Source organism: Patella vulgata, chromosome 4, assembly GCF_932274485.2.
Source record: "Patella vulgata chromosome 4, xgPatVulg1.2, whole genome shotgun sequence".
Lineage (NCBI taxonomy): Eukaryota > Metazoa > Mollusca > Gastropoda > Patellidae > Patella > Patella vulgata.
Window position 1 is genome coordinate 12,988,039 of NC_065882.2, and position 18,994 is coordinate 13,007,032.

At 34.1% G+C, this 18,994-nt stretch overlaps 1 protein-coding gene across 1 annotated transcript in view; it reads right to left on the bottom strand.

The window, feature by feature from the left end:
- Window positions 1–14,146, bottom strand: part of LOC126817797 (tyrosine-protein phosphatase Lar) — a 144,620-nt gene extending 130,474 nt beyond the window's left edge. Inside the window, exons 1-2 of the mRNA XM_056100187.1 lie at window positions 13,580–14,146; window positions 9,980–10,076 (exon numbers count right to left, since the gene is read on the bottom strand). Coding sequence (XP_055956162.1) covers window positions 9,980–10,049 — 70 coding nt within the window. The 5' untranslated portion in view covers window positions 10,050–10,076; window positions 13,580–14,146. The remainder of the gene's footprint in view (window positions 1–9,979; window positions 10,077–13,579) is intronic.
- Window positions 14,147–18,994: the final 4,848 nt, after the last annotated feature.

Genomic DNA, 18,994 nt, shown 5'->3' on the forward strand with positions numbered 1-18,994 from the left:
TGTGGCGAGTGGAGAAATATTGGGTCGTGTGGAACATACTAGAGTCGATTTGTAACATCTGAGCAGTGTATTTTTGACACAAGTAGAGCATTAGAATTATAAAATTGACAACTGCATAGAAACCAAATGACTTTTATTCCATTTGAGAAAGTGCGCAGGAACTCAAGGCACGCGTATTACATTCTGAACACCATAGATCAATGTAATTTCAATTCAACATATCTTTTTACATACTGAATGGAATTGAACCATTTTTTGACGGATATTTCTATTAGAGATTCAACTTTCACAATATTGTAGTTTGCAAATGATTCCTATAGCACTAAATTGACTCGTCAAGACTTTAACTTTTTATCTCACATAATGGGGCTTCAAACCTCAGTTCTCACCCCTTGCAATCTAAGTACGATGATATCAGACATCATTATTCTTTATCACATGACAAGTTCACAAAATTAAATTAATATCAAAGAAAAAAACAACAGACAGAATATAAGTGTCTTGACAAGGGTTTCTTGTTCAGATGGTAACCCTCAGTGTATGGACTATAACTGGGTGAAACGACCAGGATACTAATAATTTGACAGCAAGATTTATCAACGCAAAGTCTAGACGGAAATTTTAAAACGGCTTAATCAAAATCTGGCAAACTTTTCTCTCTGTCGCCTCCTATTCATATTTGAAAAATCTTACAATCTTTACAGATAAAATAAATTTCATATTTCAGAAGCCAAAGATTTAACACTCATTTCCACTATGGTTGAGTGATTAGAAATGAAATGAAATGAAATGGAGTTTAACGTCTTACTGTTCTGCTCCGAACTGGGCTAATGAAGATGGGCATACGCCATACAGTGTGCTATGAGGGATCTTTTACATGCACTGGTCAAGTGATTTTAACTACTTTTATTTTATCACAGTTCCGTGGTATAGGCCTATATTTCTACCAAAAACACCTCCACAATCCACCCCCTCATGCCTCAATAAAATCCTGTTACTTCATTTTTATTAATTAACCTTCTTTTTTTTTTTAAATCAATTAATACAACAGAAAGGGGGTCAACAAGTGCTCAGCTTGTTCCATTATTTCTTTTTCTAATGAAATCAAATATTTATTTTAAAAAAAAAAGGAATAAAAGAAATCTCTGAATCTAAGTTAAAATCGTGTACTATCCAAGGACATATCCATTTTCATACAAACTTCTATGAGGGTTATTTCCTGTTCCAATTTTTTTAAATATTCCAATAAAAGATTTGAAGTCGGAAACCACAAGACATCCACGATTTCCTACCAAAGCAATCAGAAAGCTAATAAAACTACTGGCCGACTTATTTCTTTTTTCGATTCTTTTTTTTTCTGTCGAATTTCCTAGTTGTTACCATACTGGTATCTATTGATAGTTTTGTGCGACCTTCCGAGACAGACACGTTATTCATCTTTAATTAAAGGAGTTGAATCCAAATTTGGTAAAATTCCAAAATCATGCAACTTTTCCAGACTAAATAAAAAAACATATTTTGAAGTTTAACAGAACCCTTTCAGAACTGCTGAACTTAAAACTTTGATAGGAACAAATATATATACTTTGTGCATTTTTTTTTTTTTGGACAACATCCAGGCAACACGAACCAGATCATTTCGGGACAAACACATTCAATAATTTGTTTACACATATAGGGCTTAGCAGTGGGAGAGGTTGGACACCTTGTCAAGTACAAGCAGGGAATCGAAACCACGTCACTTGACTCAATGACAGACCTTATGTTCTAAAGCACACATCTTAGACCATTCAGCAACCCAATCCCCCACTTACTGATGCATTCATGCGTAAAAATTTTAACCCACTAAGTATTTTACCATGTCATGATCATGTAATTCTTATATAAAGTTTATTAAGGGATTTCTTAAAGGATTTTTGCCTCCAGGCTATGGCGGATCAAACAAAGCAAGTGACAAGCCTTCTGTTACGTAACCTAGGAATAATTTCATGTAAGATTAGTTAACATTTTAACACGAGGCTAAATAATTACGTTAAAACCTGATAAACCCTTTCATGGTAGGTTCGAGATAGCAGGGATTAAAGGACAAGTAAATTACATGCATCATTAAAATCTGTGATTTATATTACCCTATTATACAATACTATAAACTCCTTTATTTAGTGATTATAAAATCACGACCCTCCCCCTTGTGAGAGGAGCAGGCGCGGCAAGCTCTTAATGGTCTAAATGTAGACATGATGTCCAGTATGGTCTTAATGGTTTCATTGTAGACATAATGACCAGCCATAACAAGTGAAATGGAGATAAGGAAAATATGAAATTAAATAAATGGAAATTTAGAAAAGTAACTAAAAAATAAAATCCACAAAGTTAACCAGATAACCCTACTCCTTGCCAAAACCATGCTATTTGACTAAATTACAGACCTTATAATCTAAAGCCCACACGTTCGACCACCCGACCACACAATCCCCTTTGAATAACAGTTATTACAGTTTTTTTTCCACTTTCAACAACTTAAGAATATTTCACAAACAGGGACAAGGAAAGAGGCATGGTTAGCATCAACACTTCCTGGCAGTGTCTCGACTGACTAAAATATACTGTAAACTGAATCGATCTGGACACAAGTAGACTAGAACGTACAGTAATTAAGACATACAACCAATCAACATTAGCCACCACCTGTGTACTGTAGAGAACATTAATTTCTCCGTCTGAACTAAAAAAAGGACACCGTAATTAAAATAATTTCGTGTTTAGAATGGGAAAGGTTGTACACATCAAATGTCGAGTGCACAGAGTGGAAAGAATTTCAGATGTACCTGACAAAATGTCTGGGAGTACTGGACAATTACCTGAGATATTGAACCTTGTGCCGGAGTGAATTAACAACACAGAAAAAAGCCAAATCTGTGGCAGTAAAAATTGTTGAAATAAATTTGAGTCGCCTGTCCAAGTTCGTGGGTTTACTCTGGGTCCTCAGCTTTCCTCCCACTGCAAATTATTGAAATAAAATTGAACCATGTTAGTCCCAAAATGACATAGTTTGTTTTGAGTGGATGTTAAACCCCATTCCTCTCTCTCTTTTAAAAGCCAACAAAATACTTTGGTCAGTTGTTTTGTTATCGAAACTTTTGATTTATTATAACTTCTAACCATCAGTTTAAAATTTCATATCAAATGGTATTCTGCTGTGTCAATATTTATTTCTAAAAACAGACACAAACAAAACCTGCAGATGGACTGAAGACCCCGAACCAGTTAAATAACTTCACCTCCACTTGTCGACCGAAGGGTGACCTAGTTCAGTGTCCTCAACAACTTGGGATTTCAAAGGTAACATGCCGAGAGGAAGTCATCTATTGAAGAAGGGAGAGAAATGTACAGCGTCCTTAACATAAAGATAGAAACCTATAGTCTCTTTTATTAAAGTATTATAATAAAACTTTTATATCCTCGACACAGCAGTTTTCTTTTTCATTTATTATATATTTACTAGAATGAAATGAAAAGGGGTTTAAAGTCCTAGTCTTTTGCGTCATTTGGGCTATTGAAGAATCCATACAGTGTGCTATTTTTGCCCATTTTGAATTTCAACTGTCAAGGGTAGTTTTATGTGCACGCCAATGGGTACACTGGACTGGAAATAGAAATACATAAAGTACAACTAATAAAAATGCTTTGAAATAAAGTCATTATCACTTTCAAAAATATAATTATTCTCAAACTCTGGAAATAAGGCACATGTCACAGATTATGTCAGGCATAAATTCGGTCTTGTCAGGTGCCTGTCATTTTGTTTAGCACACAAATCTTGAAATAAAGCACCTATCACTGAAAAGGGTCAGGGAAAACTTCTGGCTCTGTCAGGCACAATCCCTATGTCATCTCTCATTTTGACGGTGACACAGATTTGTTTTTTATCAGTGTTTTAAATGATATGTTTAATACATGTCTAGCTCAAAGTTCAAAATGTCAGGTAAAATTAAAATCCTTATTGATAGACCGACTGAACGAAATGGTGGGGTGAATAAATCAGTTCAGAAACCCTAACTCGCTACCAGTTTTTAAAATGCTAGATTCAGCTGCTCTGTCATCTACTCATTGTGCATTCAATCCTGTATGTAACAAGAGAAAGAGAGAGAAATGGTGTTTAATGTCCACTCGACACAAACTAGGTTCAATTTTATTTCAACCATTCGCTTGCGCATAGGAGTCTTTAGTAGAGGGAGGAAACCGGAGGACCTGGAGAAAAACCCACAAGGTTGGACAGGCGACCCTACTCCTTGCCACATACAAAAGGGGTATCGAAACCCCGCCAGTTGACTCAATGACAGACCTTTTGATACAGGGCGTACCTGCAATCCCCCCCCCCCCCTATATGCAACAAGGGAAGTGGCTATCCATGGCTATGTCAAGCACAATCATTCTTGTGTCTGTCATTAAGTCAGACACAGAATTGTTTTAATCAATGTATTTATTGGTAAGTGTAATACACGTCCGACAAAAAATCCAAAATGTCTTGTACAATTAGACAACCATCCACTGAACTTATTGAAGTCAGCGGCTCATCATTAATGCTTTTTTAATACATATAAAGCAAATGTCCATATCTGTGCCAAAAAAATAAATCATTGCATTGAAACCAAAAAAGGTGAAGAAGCAAAAGTGCCATCCATCATGTTCCGTTTTTATTTTGTCATCAACAGGATTTTAATCCGTTCAAATCCAGGCTCAAATCCAGTCACCAGTTAAAACAGAATTCTGAATCTAACTTAAAGACATATTTAAGCTTATGGATAAAACAAATAAAATTTCTAAATTGCACTAGACAAAAACTAAAGTATTGTATCTGAATTTTGAAACTAATCTTTACGACAAAGTATGATGAAATGTATTACATTCCCATCCATCAAATGATATTTCCATGGGTTTTTTTCCTTGCGTATTTATAACATAAATTGGGATCATTTTGTGTATAGCGATCATTGTTCATAGAGAATCAATATTTTGCGATGACAACAAAACATAATGTCAAACGGCTTTTGGCTACCGGCATCTTGGCACTTCCACACTGAGCCTCTTGACGACACAAATTTTCATAAACAACCTTCCTCATCTCTTCAATATCCAGCCTCTCAACTCATAGAATTTCATAGATTCATAGCCAAGAAAATTAGCTTTCAAGAGGTGAATTTTCTGCTTGAAGAATTTTGTCCAAGCAAGAAGTAATTAAAGTCAACTTGGCTATATATATGCTGTAATGGAATGGGGACATATTTCCTGGTCGACAAACAACTGACGTCATTTTGAGACTAACATATGATTACTTTTATTTACAATAATTATCAAGTGGACATGTTTTTTTTGTGTACCTTCCTTGTTTAACGCAGTAAGTGAGAAATGAAGACATGAACTTGATTTAACATCCTACTTTTCTACAGTGTGAACGAGGGAAATTTTGCCCAGACAGTAGCGAGCGCTATGGCCAACTCTTATTTTGAGAGAGAGAGAGAGATGGGGTTTAACACCTACGACACAAACTAGGTCATTTCGGGACTAACATATGGGAGGAAACCGGAGGACACAGAGAAAACTGACAAGGCTGGACAGGCAACTCTACTCCTTGTCACGTATAACCAGTGAATCAAAACCATGCCAGTTGACTCAATGACAGAAATTATGATACGGCACGCATGCGCTAACCATTCGGCCATCCAGCCCCCCTCAAATCTTATTTAAAATTCCAACTGTCAAATGTTCTTTTATCTGGAAGCCAACATGTAAAACACTGATATCAAAGCCAGTAGATTTATAATAGTCATATCAATTCTCTTTACTTTAATAAAATAAATGATTCAAATAATTTTAAAATAAATGATTCAAATAATTTTAAAATAAATGATTCAAATAATTTTAAAATAATAGATTTTGGGAGAATTATATCTTACAATAATGAAATCCCAACAGATTATAGATTTTTTTTTCGAAACTTATAAAAACCTTTTTTATCTGAGATGCCAATGGAAAAATATTCCAAAACATTAAGACGTAACAAAACCATTACTTTTTTGCATGACAAATCAAAGACATCGAATATTATTGGAGTAAAAGGAAAGAAAATTGGCCAGGAATCCGAGAATGTCAATTGATTTATCAAATTTCTACGAGATAGCATAATGTTTAAATAAGTCGAATACATCGTGAATCATCATACCGGACGTGTAAACCGATCAATGGTTTTCATTCTCCATGAATAATTACCAATTTACGTACAATACAAAACCCGTCTCTTGCTTTTGATTACCAGCTACGATGATAGTTTACGGTTATTTTTACAGACTTGTTCCAATAAATAATGACCATATGATAGATGCCGTATATCATAAACTGGTTCCAGAAAGGAAGACATGGAAGTAAAATGGCGGTAAATTACAGACACCAGACTTGTACCTAATTCTAATTGATTTGTTCGATTTGACTTATGAACAGAGGTTCGTGGAATATGAAAGAATTTCTGACTCGTTAAAAAGAGAAAGTGGGGTTTAATGTCCACACAGTCCACTCGATACAAACTAGGTCATTTCGGGACTGCCATATTGTTCAATTTTATTTCAATAATTCGCTTGTACGTAGGGGTCTTTAGCAGTGGATGGAAACTGGAGAAAACCCACGAGGTTGGACACATACAAGCTGGTAAAGGAAGCCAAGCCACTTGACTCAATGACAGACCTTATGACCTAAGCCCATTTACTCGTCAAAACTTGGGTCAACTGACCATTTGCACACAGGCGGGTGCCAAAACTCATACATCACTTTCAGTCACTAGTAGAGTTAAGAGTTTAGGGACTCAGTTCTGTCCTTTTAATCCTAACTTGTCTGCAATAAGGGCCTGACAAGGACAGCTGTCTAGTCATTTTTTTTGTCCAAAAAATGAGAGCTGTCTAATCGTTTGGATGGAACAAAAAAAAAACGAGGTCCCATCACATACTGGAGGACTCGTGTACATGTATATGTGCATGTTAAAGTTCCCCTAGCAGTTGGAATTCGATATAAGAGTAAGCCGTCAAGCCGCTATCCAGGGAAAATTTCCCTCACAGAACACTGTACGGCAGAACAGTACCAACGGGGGCAGGGGGCTAATTTTAAACCAAAAGTTATTTTTTCCAATGCAGCTCAAATTTGAACATTTATGTCCTTGTATTGGCAATTACACCAACTTAAGAGCTCAGAAATCACTGAAGGGTTGGCTCGTTAAATTAGCGAAGAAAATGAAAGAGAATGTCGAGAAGACAATAGAATGATTTCGTTGATGACATTTGTTCCTGACTTATGAATATTCGATGAGATGAGGCTATCAATATGCTAATAAACCTGATGGCTTTCAATTCGACTGATTGGTGGTCAATGCTAAAATCATTTGAATATTCTACATGCTATATGTGTCTGTACACTGTACTCTCACTGCCAATTTGTCTTTAACTTCTTTCTACTGCTACGCATATAATCATATATATACATACTGTTGAAATAATGCGACAATTGGTTGAAATAATACTGATTAAAGTTTCTGAACATCATTTGATGCAGCTTTGGTGGGTGTGGCACCAGGATAGGGTAAGCTTACTCTTCCGGACACCTGTTACCACTGTTTGTCGTGTATTTTGTACACGGTGAACAGTCCATTTGCTGATTACACCATTTTGCCTATACCGTTTTTTTAGGACTTCGAATTTTGTCTAGTGGTTTGGATTGTTCGTACTTGGTTTTATTTTATTTGACCAATTTTGAATCCCTTGCAAACTACAATATTGTGAAAATTGAATCTGTAAAAGGAAATGTGTCTAAAAATGGCTCAACATTCTATTCAGTATTTAAAAAGATATGAATTAAAAATATGTCCAAGGCAGCACCAGCACCACCTACAATCAGTTGATGATCCTGTTTTTTTTTTAATCTGATTTAATCCAAAACAAGAGATTATCTTCCATTGATATTTGTTTTCTTAATCAAGAAAGAAAGAGAAATTAGATTTAACGTCCATTCTACACAAACTATGTCATTTCAAGACTAACATATTTTTTAATTTTATTTCAATAATTCGCTTGCACGTAGTGGTCTTTAGCAGTGGGAGGAAACCGAAGGACCTGGGCCCTTATTCACGAAAACTTAAACTAAGTTACAATTGAAATTTTAAGAAATACTGCAACTTCATTGGATATATGCAAATTGATTTTACTGGTCAGCCAATCGAATTGCAGTATTTCTTAAAATTTCGATTGTATCTTAGTTTAAGTTTTCGTGAATAAGGGCCCAGGAGAAAAAAAACCCACTAGGTTGGGACAGGCAACCCTACTCCTTGTCATGTACAAGCAAGGAATCAAAACCATTATGATGTTACGTGTATTCGGCCAACCAACCACCTGTTTTCTTAATGAAATGTTACAAAAGTGTACAAATTTTCTTAGCCATGCCCTAAAATTCAGATAAATGCTTATAACTTGTAACTGGAACCATGTTTTCGATCAAAGAGACAAGTTTGGAAATCAGTTCCAAGTTCTACATGCCTTAAATTTTAAACATTAAGTTTGTCTGTGTGAACTGTTCAACCTGCTTCAAATGGAGGAAGACTGTCTGGTAAGAAATCTGGGTAAGATTATCTATAGAAATCCATTCTCCATGATGTCCACCGGGTACAGACTAATCGTATTAGAGACCGGACCATTCCAACAATCGTTCCAGCGTCGGCAAACAGAGAAAACGTGTTTAAATATCCTCGAGTCACCTCACTCTACGTCTGATGTTGATTCTAGACAAAAGACACTGGTCTTGGGACAAGTGACGGCCATTTTACCATCCACGATAATCAAATCGCATAAAAATCTTAAAAGAATTATGAAAGATATGTGGTGAAGTCTGCTTTTCATCTTTCTGCGATTTTGTTATTAAGTTATATTTCAAATATAAATTTCTTCGTATATGAAATATTAAAATCTGTGAAAAACGCATTTATTGTCTGTGTCTTGTCATGATTATTTTATTTCGCTTTGTTTTTCACTGAAAGATGTCTTGATAATGTCTGTATATTCAAATCAAATCCGTCAATGTATTGAAGAAAAGGGGTTCACTTTTCTGCACCAATGGGAGAGAGAGAGAGAGAAACTAGGTGATTTTAGGACTAACATATGGTTTAATTTTATTTCAAAAATTCACTTGCGCGTAGGGGTCTTTAGCAGTGGGAGGAAACCGGAGGACCCGGAGAAAACCCACGAGGTTGGACAGACGACCCTACTCCTTGTCACTCTTTGTCGAAACCACGCCAGTTGACTCAATGACAGGTCTTATGATACATCGCGCACGTGCTAACCATTCGGCCATCCAACCCCCTGCACCAATGGGACTAATAAAGACGAGCAGACATTATGCAATAACAGTGTTTGAGCCTAAATTCCGACTGTTAAGGGTTCTCTTACGTGCACGTCAATGTGTTAACGGGACCTCCAGCAATGATAAATATACCAGTAGTCGTTTAAACAACATCTAACGATCACCATTTTGAACAATCATGTGACAGCAATAGCCATATGCAATGATCATGAAATGGATGTGTATGAAAATCGTTATAAGACAAAGTGTAGGGTAGCTTTAGAATGTATATCTAACTGTAGTGCATCAAAGTAGCGTTTCTTCTATCTGCGTTTTCTAGTGCAATTATCACGATTTGTCATCAAAATTTTCAATATTTCATCATAAATTACAGAACTTTTCCCTAATGATAGTCATCACTATTAGTGTAGGGTTGTTTTTGAATGTGAATCAACGTATCATTTGCTCTATCTGTGTTTTCTTGTGCAGTCATCCTGTTTTATCATAAATTACAAAACTTATTTCCAAATAGAACTCTGCTCTTGAATAGGACATAAACTTAGGATATAAGGGTATAAAGAAGAAATAAAAAAGTTTTTCGACTTACCGGAATTAGCTTGAATACAGATGGGTAATATCGCAACCAGCGTCAGCAACACATTAATAATACACATCATTTTACACACTTACAGCTGACACCTTACCTGAAAGGGGTAGGCAAATACGTAAAATATATCACAATAAGGAGCTCATAAAACCCCTTTATTAATACTCCTTGTTTGTTTCCTCTTACATCTGGGATAAAAACTTTGTTTTAGTATCACTATAGATGTTCGTAAATTCCCTGCAATACTGTGGTTTAATCCCTCATACACGTGGGGTATTATCCTTGTCTGGGATTTATCCTCCTTAGTACTATATCCCTTAAAATGTTCGTAAATTCCCTGCAATAATGTAGTTTAATCCCTTGTACACGTGGGGTATTATCATTGTCAGTACTATATCCCTAAAGATAAAACCCCTGTAATAATACTGTTTTATCCCTTGTACACGTGGGGTATTATCAGTACTATATCCCTTATGATAAAATCCCTGCAATAATACTGTTTTATCCCTTGTACACGTGGGGTATACTCCTTATTAGTACTATATCCCTTAATATGTATGTGTTCATCAATTGAATGTAATAATGTGGTTTAATGCCCTGTAAAATCCTTGTCACTTTTAAGATAAATTCCCTGCAATAAAATGGTTCAAACCCTCGTCCATATGGGATATAATCCTTGTTCATACAATATCACTTGGAATGTTCATAAATTCCCTTGTTCACACCTCAAAATGCATGGATATAATCCCATATCTCTCCCAGTAAATGTCCCTTAAATGTCATTAATCACATTTGTTCCCCAATGTGTATTTTTTTTTAGATTTTCCCTGTTTAATTGTAAACCATATAAATTATGTATCCCTGCAAATATCAAAATGTATCCCTGATAAAATAAATGTACATGTATTCCAATTTTTGTTTCCCTGGTAGATTCACTATACCACAATAGACTGGATTATAAATTCCTCACGATATGTTCAAAATATTGTTCAAATGTTGATAATTAAAACGAACCCATCACCACACTACTCTCCAGCGTTAATCCTCCACCAATAAATGATTAATCCAAGCACAGAGTAAGAATAATGTTAATCGGAAGACAGACGCCAAGGTGCAGAAGAGGCAGACATCTTTGTTAGTAGTTGTAGTAAATGTTAAAAAGTTTCAATGAAATAAAGTGACGATAAGATACAGTTAGTTATTCACGCAAAATGTTTGGAGATTTGTACGTTTTCTATTTCACAAATTTGTCCAGTTCATTTCTCCAGTTATGTTATGATTCAGTTCTGTGTCAAAGTATTATATTTCCACATTGGAAAATCCCTGATGTCTTCTGATAAAATTACCGAAACTGTAAAATAATTCAGTTGTTATTAAAACTGTGATTCACATTTTCAACCAGAAATAAGAATTAATTAAAAACTAGGATTTGAAATCAATATTTAGCTATTTTAATTTAGTCATTAAAGATAATGTTGTCTGAAACATCGAGCTCAGATCACATGAAAATAAAAAAAAGATTTTTTAACAGTGTTTTAAACTTATGATTATACCGTCCAGATCGTAATGAAAATGGTGCAAAAAAAAACAATTTTGTTTTTATTGTTACTTTATCAGTACAGTATTTCAAATTTGCTATCAAACCATCATACAGATCAAAATGAAAAGAGTGCAAACAACGCTTTTGTTTTATTGTTACAAACAAAATAACTAATAGAAAGTTCTTCAACCTCATCAAATCAAGAAAACAACGCTAATTTATCTCAGCAGGTTAACGATCTTGATAAATTCATCAAATATTTGTAATCGGATGTTTATTTTCCTGTAGGATTTTACACGTCACCAGGGAAACCCTGGCAAACATGGCGATTCAAATCGTTTATGTGTGTTTTCTCTTTCGAGAATTTCATTAGAATTAAATAAACTTTTGACCACAGCATGGGCACTAAATGTTCGAACTGTGTATTTTTCTTTTGGATCTCTTCAAGAATCAGAACGCAGTCATATTTACTTCTGTGCTTTCTCAATCAAAGTCTATTAGATTTTGTTAAGACAACCCTAAACAAATAACAAATATGGGGTGATATTTAAAATAGCCACTGCAAAGTGGAGTAATATAGCTAAAAGTTTAATCTTTGGTTTTTATTTCAAGAACCTTAAATCATGGTAGGAATCTTCAAAGATGTTTTTCTACTTTTTTAAAAAAAAATTAATTTACAAATTTGAGACAGAAAGTTTTAAAAAATAATGGCCGATTTTGTACATTTTAAATTCAACTGTTATCTCATTCAAACTGGTTAGAAATTTGACACTATTCATTGGATGATGTGTCTTGTCCGTCTGCTCTTGTTACTAGCAGACGACAAACAAAAAGATTTAAAGTTAACTTCAAAAGGAGTTGCACAAGAATTGGGAAAGAATAGTGATTGTTTGCCGAGCAATTGTTTGTCTTGTCAAAGTAAGGATTACTTGTGTCGATGTCCAAGGTCTTACAGATTAGACATCTGTTTGGATTTTCAACCCAAACATTGAGTAATCATTTAGTCCGACATTCTAAATCATAAATGACATTCACACAAACCAAACCGGTTCCCTCATCTATTTCAACATAAACATAGGTTTTTAGTTCAATAAATTATATACTTTCATTTATAAAAATCTGAAACTTTTAAACAAATGAAATTGTATTGGACAGCGTATAATTTCCGTTTTATAGTCCAGCATATTTAAGCCTTAAATTACATGTATATGACTTTGATTCATAAAAAATCCTGAACTTTTCCAGATCTAAAAATTGAGGAAATTTTTACATTTACTAATTTCTTTTCTTCATTTTAATTCCCTTCATTTAATAAGATAAGCAGAATTTTACAGTAAATAACTCATATTGCAGAATTCTACAGTAAATAACTCATTTTGTGTCTAAAGGATTAGATTTAATTCATATTGCTTTAAAAATCCCTTCATCGGAAGCTAGGAATTATTATATATTGTTGGATATTTCTTTTTTTTCGTATTTCTAATTTGTTTGCAGAAGATCTACAAAGATATAACGCGAAAGACTGAATTAGAATTTTTAAAGAAATGGTAAAAAAAAATGAAATCTTTTATGAAACTGACTTATCTTTATATATCTAGCTCAAATTTGTTTTATATCAACACACCGAAAAACCTGAAAACTTGATTTCAAGATATTATTTTTGAATCAGATAATTTTATCATTAAAAGTCTTTACAAAATATAGTATTTACTTGTAATTAGAAAGTACTGAATAACAGCTAAGTTATCCTGTCAACACACAGAAACACCTGAACAAAGGTGATTTTTTGATATTCGTTTATTGGGTAATTTTCGTCATTAAAAGTCTTTAAAAAATAAGTGAGTTGTTAGTACTAGTAAGTGGTGAATAAAAGCCAAATATAGAAATATAGCAAGGTAGTATAAACATAAGACTGTATTTATCTATACGCTCTCTACGTATACATGTTTATAAACGTGACATACGACTAGAGTTATGTCAACATGGTCTCATTAAAAGCACCCAACACCTGTGAAAAATAGCAAAATCAAACGTCATTTGAAAATCACCTGTTGTCTTACCCACTTCATGTGTGATTTATCCAAAAATTATTCTAGATCAAAAACAGCTAATAATCCACATTTTTTTTTATTCCTTTTTTTTTTTTTCGAAATGAAATAATAAATTCACTAAAATGTAACACGGTTTTGAATATATCCTCAACTCAGTTCACATAGATCACTGAATTCAAACATTTAGTGTGAACATAAATCACATTAGAACAGCTAAAGGCCTTTGGTCAACTGTTCAAATGACCATAATTCATTCCTCCATGAAATATCTGACCCCTTTTCTCCAGTTATATATACACCTAGCCCTAATTAGGCTTGACCCCTACTGTAGACACCTGTGTTATATATATCCTTATAAAGTCAATAAGGGGTCACAAAACGTTCTTTATTCCTTCTGAATCCCTCCTCTAAATCCTTAATAACCTCATACATCCAAAACTTGGTTTCAACTCATCTGTTGATGATGGTTTGTACGTTTTTCGATAGGTAAAAATTCTTAAAAGGTCTGAGTGTTACTAAGTGAACTGTGTTGAGTCCTGTATAACCACCGTACACAGTGGAGTCCTATCTGTACATTATGAGGTACATGTGACTATTCAGGCATTATACACTCACACGAACAGCTGGCCAATCACCGACAAGCTCACAAAACTGACTTACAGTTTACCTTAAGGCTATTGTATCATGACAATAGAATAGGAATAGCTATAGTAGGACTTGATAGTATTATAGTAAATCTAGATTTCTATGATTCAGTGACCACCACATCTCTGGATGAGATCTCTACGGACATCAATTAAAACAGATTTTAATACCCATCTCGCTAACTAACAATATTCCCCGTAATAAAAGGTACTGAAGCAATTCTATTGAAGAGCCGAGGACCCGATGTTGTGATAGCCATTAATGCACACATTGATTTTCACTATGAAAAGATTCTCTCATGTGGAGAATTTTCATTCATTTTCATTCATTTTGATTATAAAACTATTTATTAGGATAACGGGAACCCAACCATGTAAAAATTCCGATTAACAATATGTTTTCATTCCTCAATACAACCCGATGTGTCCAACAAATTTCTTTAGTTCTACATCCCTAACAGTTGGAATAAAATATTAATAAACATATTTTTTTTCCTTCGATTTATTCAAATAGAATTTCATCTTTATTCACAACAAAAACAATTCATTTAAATAATATTGACTTTTCATTTCATGGTTTATATGAAAAGAATATTTAAGTACGGATTAAGTTTTCATTTTTAAAATAAAATTAAATATTTCTGTTCTTTTGAAGTAGGATTAAATAGATTTGTTCTCTACTTGCATATTGTTCTATAATTGCACCTATTTCTATAATTTCACCTTTTTCTATAATCACATATTTGTTCTATAATATCATATTTCAAAATATTGATGAATACTTGTAAACTTCAATAATAGGATTTTTTTTATGTTATTATTTTTATATTTTGTGAATGTGTCTGGTTGTTTGGAGAGTGCAAAAAAAGAAAGACTTAAAACGAATGTCACAAAATATGACTTAAAACGTTATGTCCAAAAAAAAAGCGACTTAGAATGTATGTCAAAAATAAAGAAGACTTAAACATATGTCAAAAAAAAAAAAAAGTAAAACATTTGAGTATGTCAAAAATAAAGACTTAAAACATATGTCAAAAGAAAAAAATTAAAACATTTGAGTACCCAGTATGCCAAAAAAAAAGACTTCAAACTTTAAAACATATAAAAAAAAAAGAGTATGGAAAGAGTTCAATGATGTCTCATCAACACAAAACATTTTGAAACTAACATGTGGTTATTTTTATTATGGTCAAGTGTACAATGATAGGGAGGCGAATTTGGCTGGACAGAGTATTTCCAACGTCTCTTCACTTAAATTTCAACTTTCAAGGGTTCTTTTACATAGGGTGTTAAACCCCATTTCATTTTTTTGTCCCTTCCGAGCATTTAGACACATTTTACTTGTCAGTTTATTGTCATTACCATTTTAATTCTTAAAAATGATTCCCCTTCAATAAACTTATAATATCTAATTAAAAATTCACAATATTTTCTTAACACCAAATAGATGATTAATTAAGAGATTAAATTCAAAATTCACAATATTTTCTTAACACCAAATTGATCATTAATTAAGAGATTAAATTCAAGCAGTATTTATGAAAGATCTGTTTATATTATATATAATCTTTCTGTTTGTTTACATAGGTTGACTCTAATGGACAATTTGAAGCAATAAAATGCTACAACTTCTCATTCACACAACTAATGATTTGTATTGTATGATGCCCAGTTGATGCTAAAATAAACATCTGCTAGCCAGAGAGAGAGAGTTTAACGTCCACTCGACATAGGTCATTTCGGGACTAACATATGGTTCAATTTCATTTAAATAATTTGCTTGCAAGTAGGGGTCTTTAGCAGTAGGAAGAAACCAGAGGACCCAGAGGTTGGACAGGTGAGCCTGCCTACTCCTTGTCACGTACAACCGGGGAATCGAAACCACACCAGTTGACTCAATGATAGACCTTATGATACAATTATCGCTAGCCTGGGAGGGAGAGAGAGAGAAAGAGAGAGAGATCACAATACTTCAATTTTTATAGTTTAGCATTACCCCAGTTGAAAGAAGAAAGAATTTAAACAATTAACCAATCTCTCTCCTATATTTCGTTTAGAGGATTAAAAATCAAAATTTCAGTACATTTGAGAATGCATGCATTTTCACAGCACACAGCATAACACCTATGCCTGTCTCACAAGAAACTTTGGCTTAGTATCGATTTATAACCCCATGTATTAAGAATACTAAAGGCTGGGGGATGCATACCCCACCATGTCCAACACCGGTTACTATATATAGATAATCAGCACAATTTGGGACTTTGATTTCCAAAATTGCTGTTAATTGTCAGGAATACGGTATTTTTCCGTGGGGGTGGATGCGGGGGTGGGGATACAAGTCAATAGTTGATTCTGCGGAAGGCAAAACTTTGTCTTATAATTCACATCAACATATAAGGATGAATGCAAAACTATTGACACATTCATTTGGCCTTATTTAATCCTTTTTCTTATTCAATGAACTGAAAGCTATAAAAAGCTAAAAATAAATTAAATAGGCTATAAATGGGGATGGTGTCATTGAACTAATGACACAGTGACTGAACATAGAAATAAAAATAGGAGGTAAAAGTTTATTTTTCGATTATAACGATATAGATAGGTAAATTGAAGACCTGTGACCATTTATAGGTAATAAGGTGTAATAAATCTAATTACAGGGCCATAGAAACCCTATAAAGTGTTAATTATACCTTTATGACTCCCTATAATACCTGTATAAAGTTAATAAAATTACACAATTTGTGAAAGTATTAAATGAACACTTATCTCAACACCTTATGTTGATAACCGTATCAAATTACCTACTTCAATACTAATCAGCCAATTACTATCAGGTGAAAACTGTTTTAATTTCATTTATAGGGGTTTTTATTGTGCTGCAGAAAAGTAGGATGCCATGATCTCTTACTTGTGACAATTTTTTGTAATACAATAGTTTAAAGTATTAAAGTCTGGCTATAATTTTATGCTGTGCAGGTCTCTTGTGCTGCTAGAGGCAGATGTAGAAAACGATTTTTTCCCCACTCTTCGTAGAAATGAAATGAAATGAACTCATGTTTAACGTCCTACTCTTCTGCACAGACTTGGCTAATGAAGATGGGCATATGCCATACAGTGTGCTATGAGGTGAAACTATTTAAGGGTTCTTTACGAGCAAGCCAATGTGTATGCAGGAACTAAGTTTATTGTCTCATCCGTACAAGTAGACTGTTCCTTGCCAGGCCCTCCGTCCTTCACAAATGACAAGTGGAAATCACTCCCAACAATACTTAGGAACTTTCTCGGCCAACTCCCGAAGCAAACTCTACATCTACCTTTCCGAAGGAAGCACGGGACTTCTAAAATCGGCTTGTACGTTTGTCTGTCTGTCTGTTATATTTTTTTGGACACAATAACTCAACTTCTAAGTGACCTAGAATGTTTAAACTGGGTATATGTGTTTATTAAATGAATGCCAAGTTGTTGCAAAAAACAACAACATTAAACTGACTAGAAAAATATAACTCAAATATAAACTCTGGGGCCTGTTTCACGAAATCTTAACTAAAGATAAAATCAAAATTTTAGCAAATACTTCAATTTTGATTGGCTAAGCACTTAAAATAATCTAATATTATCCAATCAAATTACTAAAATTTGAATTTTATCTTAGTTAAAATTTTGTGAAACAGGCCCCTGATTGGTAATATTAACAAGAGAACAGAAGGTATGTGTGTGGTTCGGTAGATGGTGTTCAGTTTTGGTCCAGATAAAATATTAAGTTTAATGTTAATGAAGTAAGCATTTCTGTAGGAGATTTGGATAATTAAAACAGGTGAGCTAAATGAAAAAACGGGGCCATGGTGGCTCACTGTGTAGGATACTGGCTCACTAACCATGAGGTCATGGGCAGGGGTGCACAACAGGGTGGTGCAACAGTCCCCCATGAGCGTAGTCCAGATTTCTTTTTTTGGGGGAGGGGAAATGGGCCAGTTTTCCAGAGTCTCTTACACATTGAATCAAACACACTTACTAACTACTTTTTGACCTAACTGAGGGTAATAATTGATTTTTTGATGCCCCCCTGGGAAAATATGTTTGTGCACCCTTGGTCATGGGTTGGATTTTGGTCTTGGTACTGAAACTTCCTTCTGATTTTCCAGTCTGGTTTCTGCTTGTCAAGAGAATTTAAGGTCTCTAATATGACACTGGCTCAATAACAAGTAGATCCTAGGGGGTCGATACAGGTTTTAGTCGTGAAACTTCCTTTGGATTTTCTGTCCGGTTTCCGCTTGTCAAGAGAACAGAAGGTCTGTGTGTAGTATATCACATGTTACTAATCCTAATGATTATTATACAAGATTATCTGTTAATCAATATCTGTATTATTGATTTCTAATATCTTATCTATAACCATGTCAATAACCACTCAGCTATATCATGTTTACCTGGACTTAGTAATAAATCTGATTAGATTTCTAGTTAATATAATTAAACCTCTCCTAAATAAACTAATATTACTGTTTTGTTTCTAAAGAGGGAGAGAATTGTTCAGAAGCAATAAAACAGTTAATAACACTGGTACAAAATTTCTGAGGCTATAGAGGAAGGTGGGGGGGGGGCGAAAGTTCAATAAACAGAAAATAAAATGGGGTTTAACGTCCTACTTTTTTGCACCAACCACTCAGGCAACCAAATTAATGAAGACAGACATTAACATGCAGTGTACCATGATATCAATTTTGCCTAGATAGTGGTATTCCCACCTAACGGTACTCATAGTGGTTGAAATCCA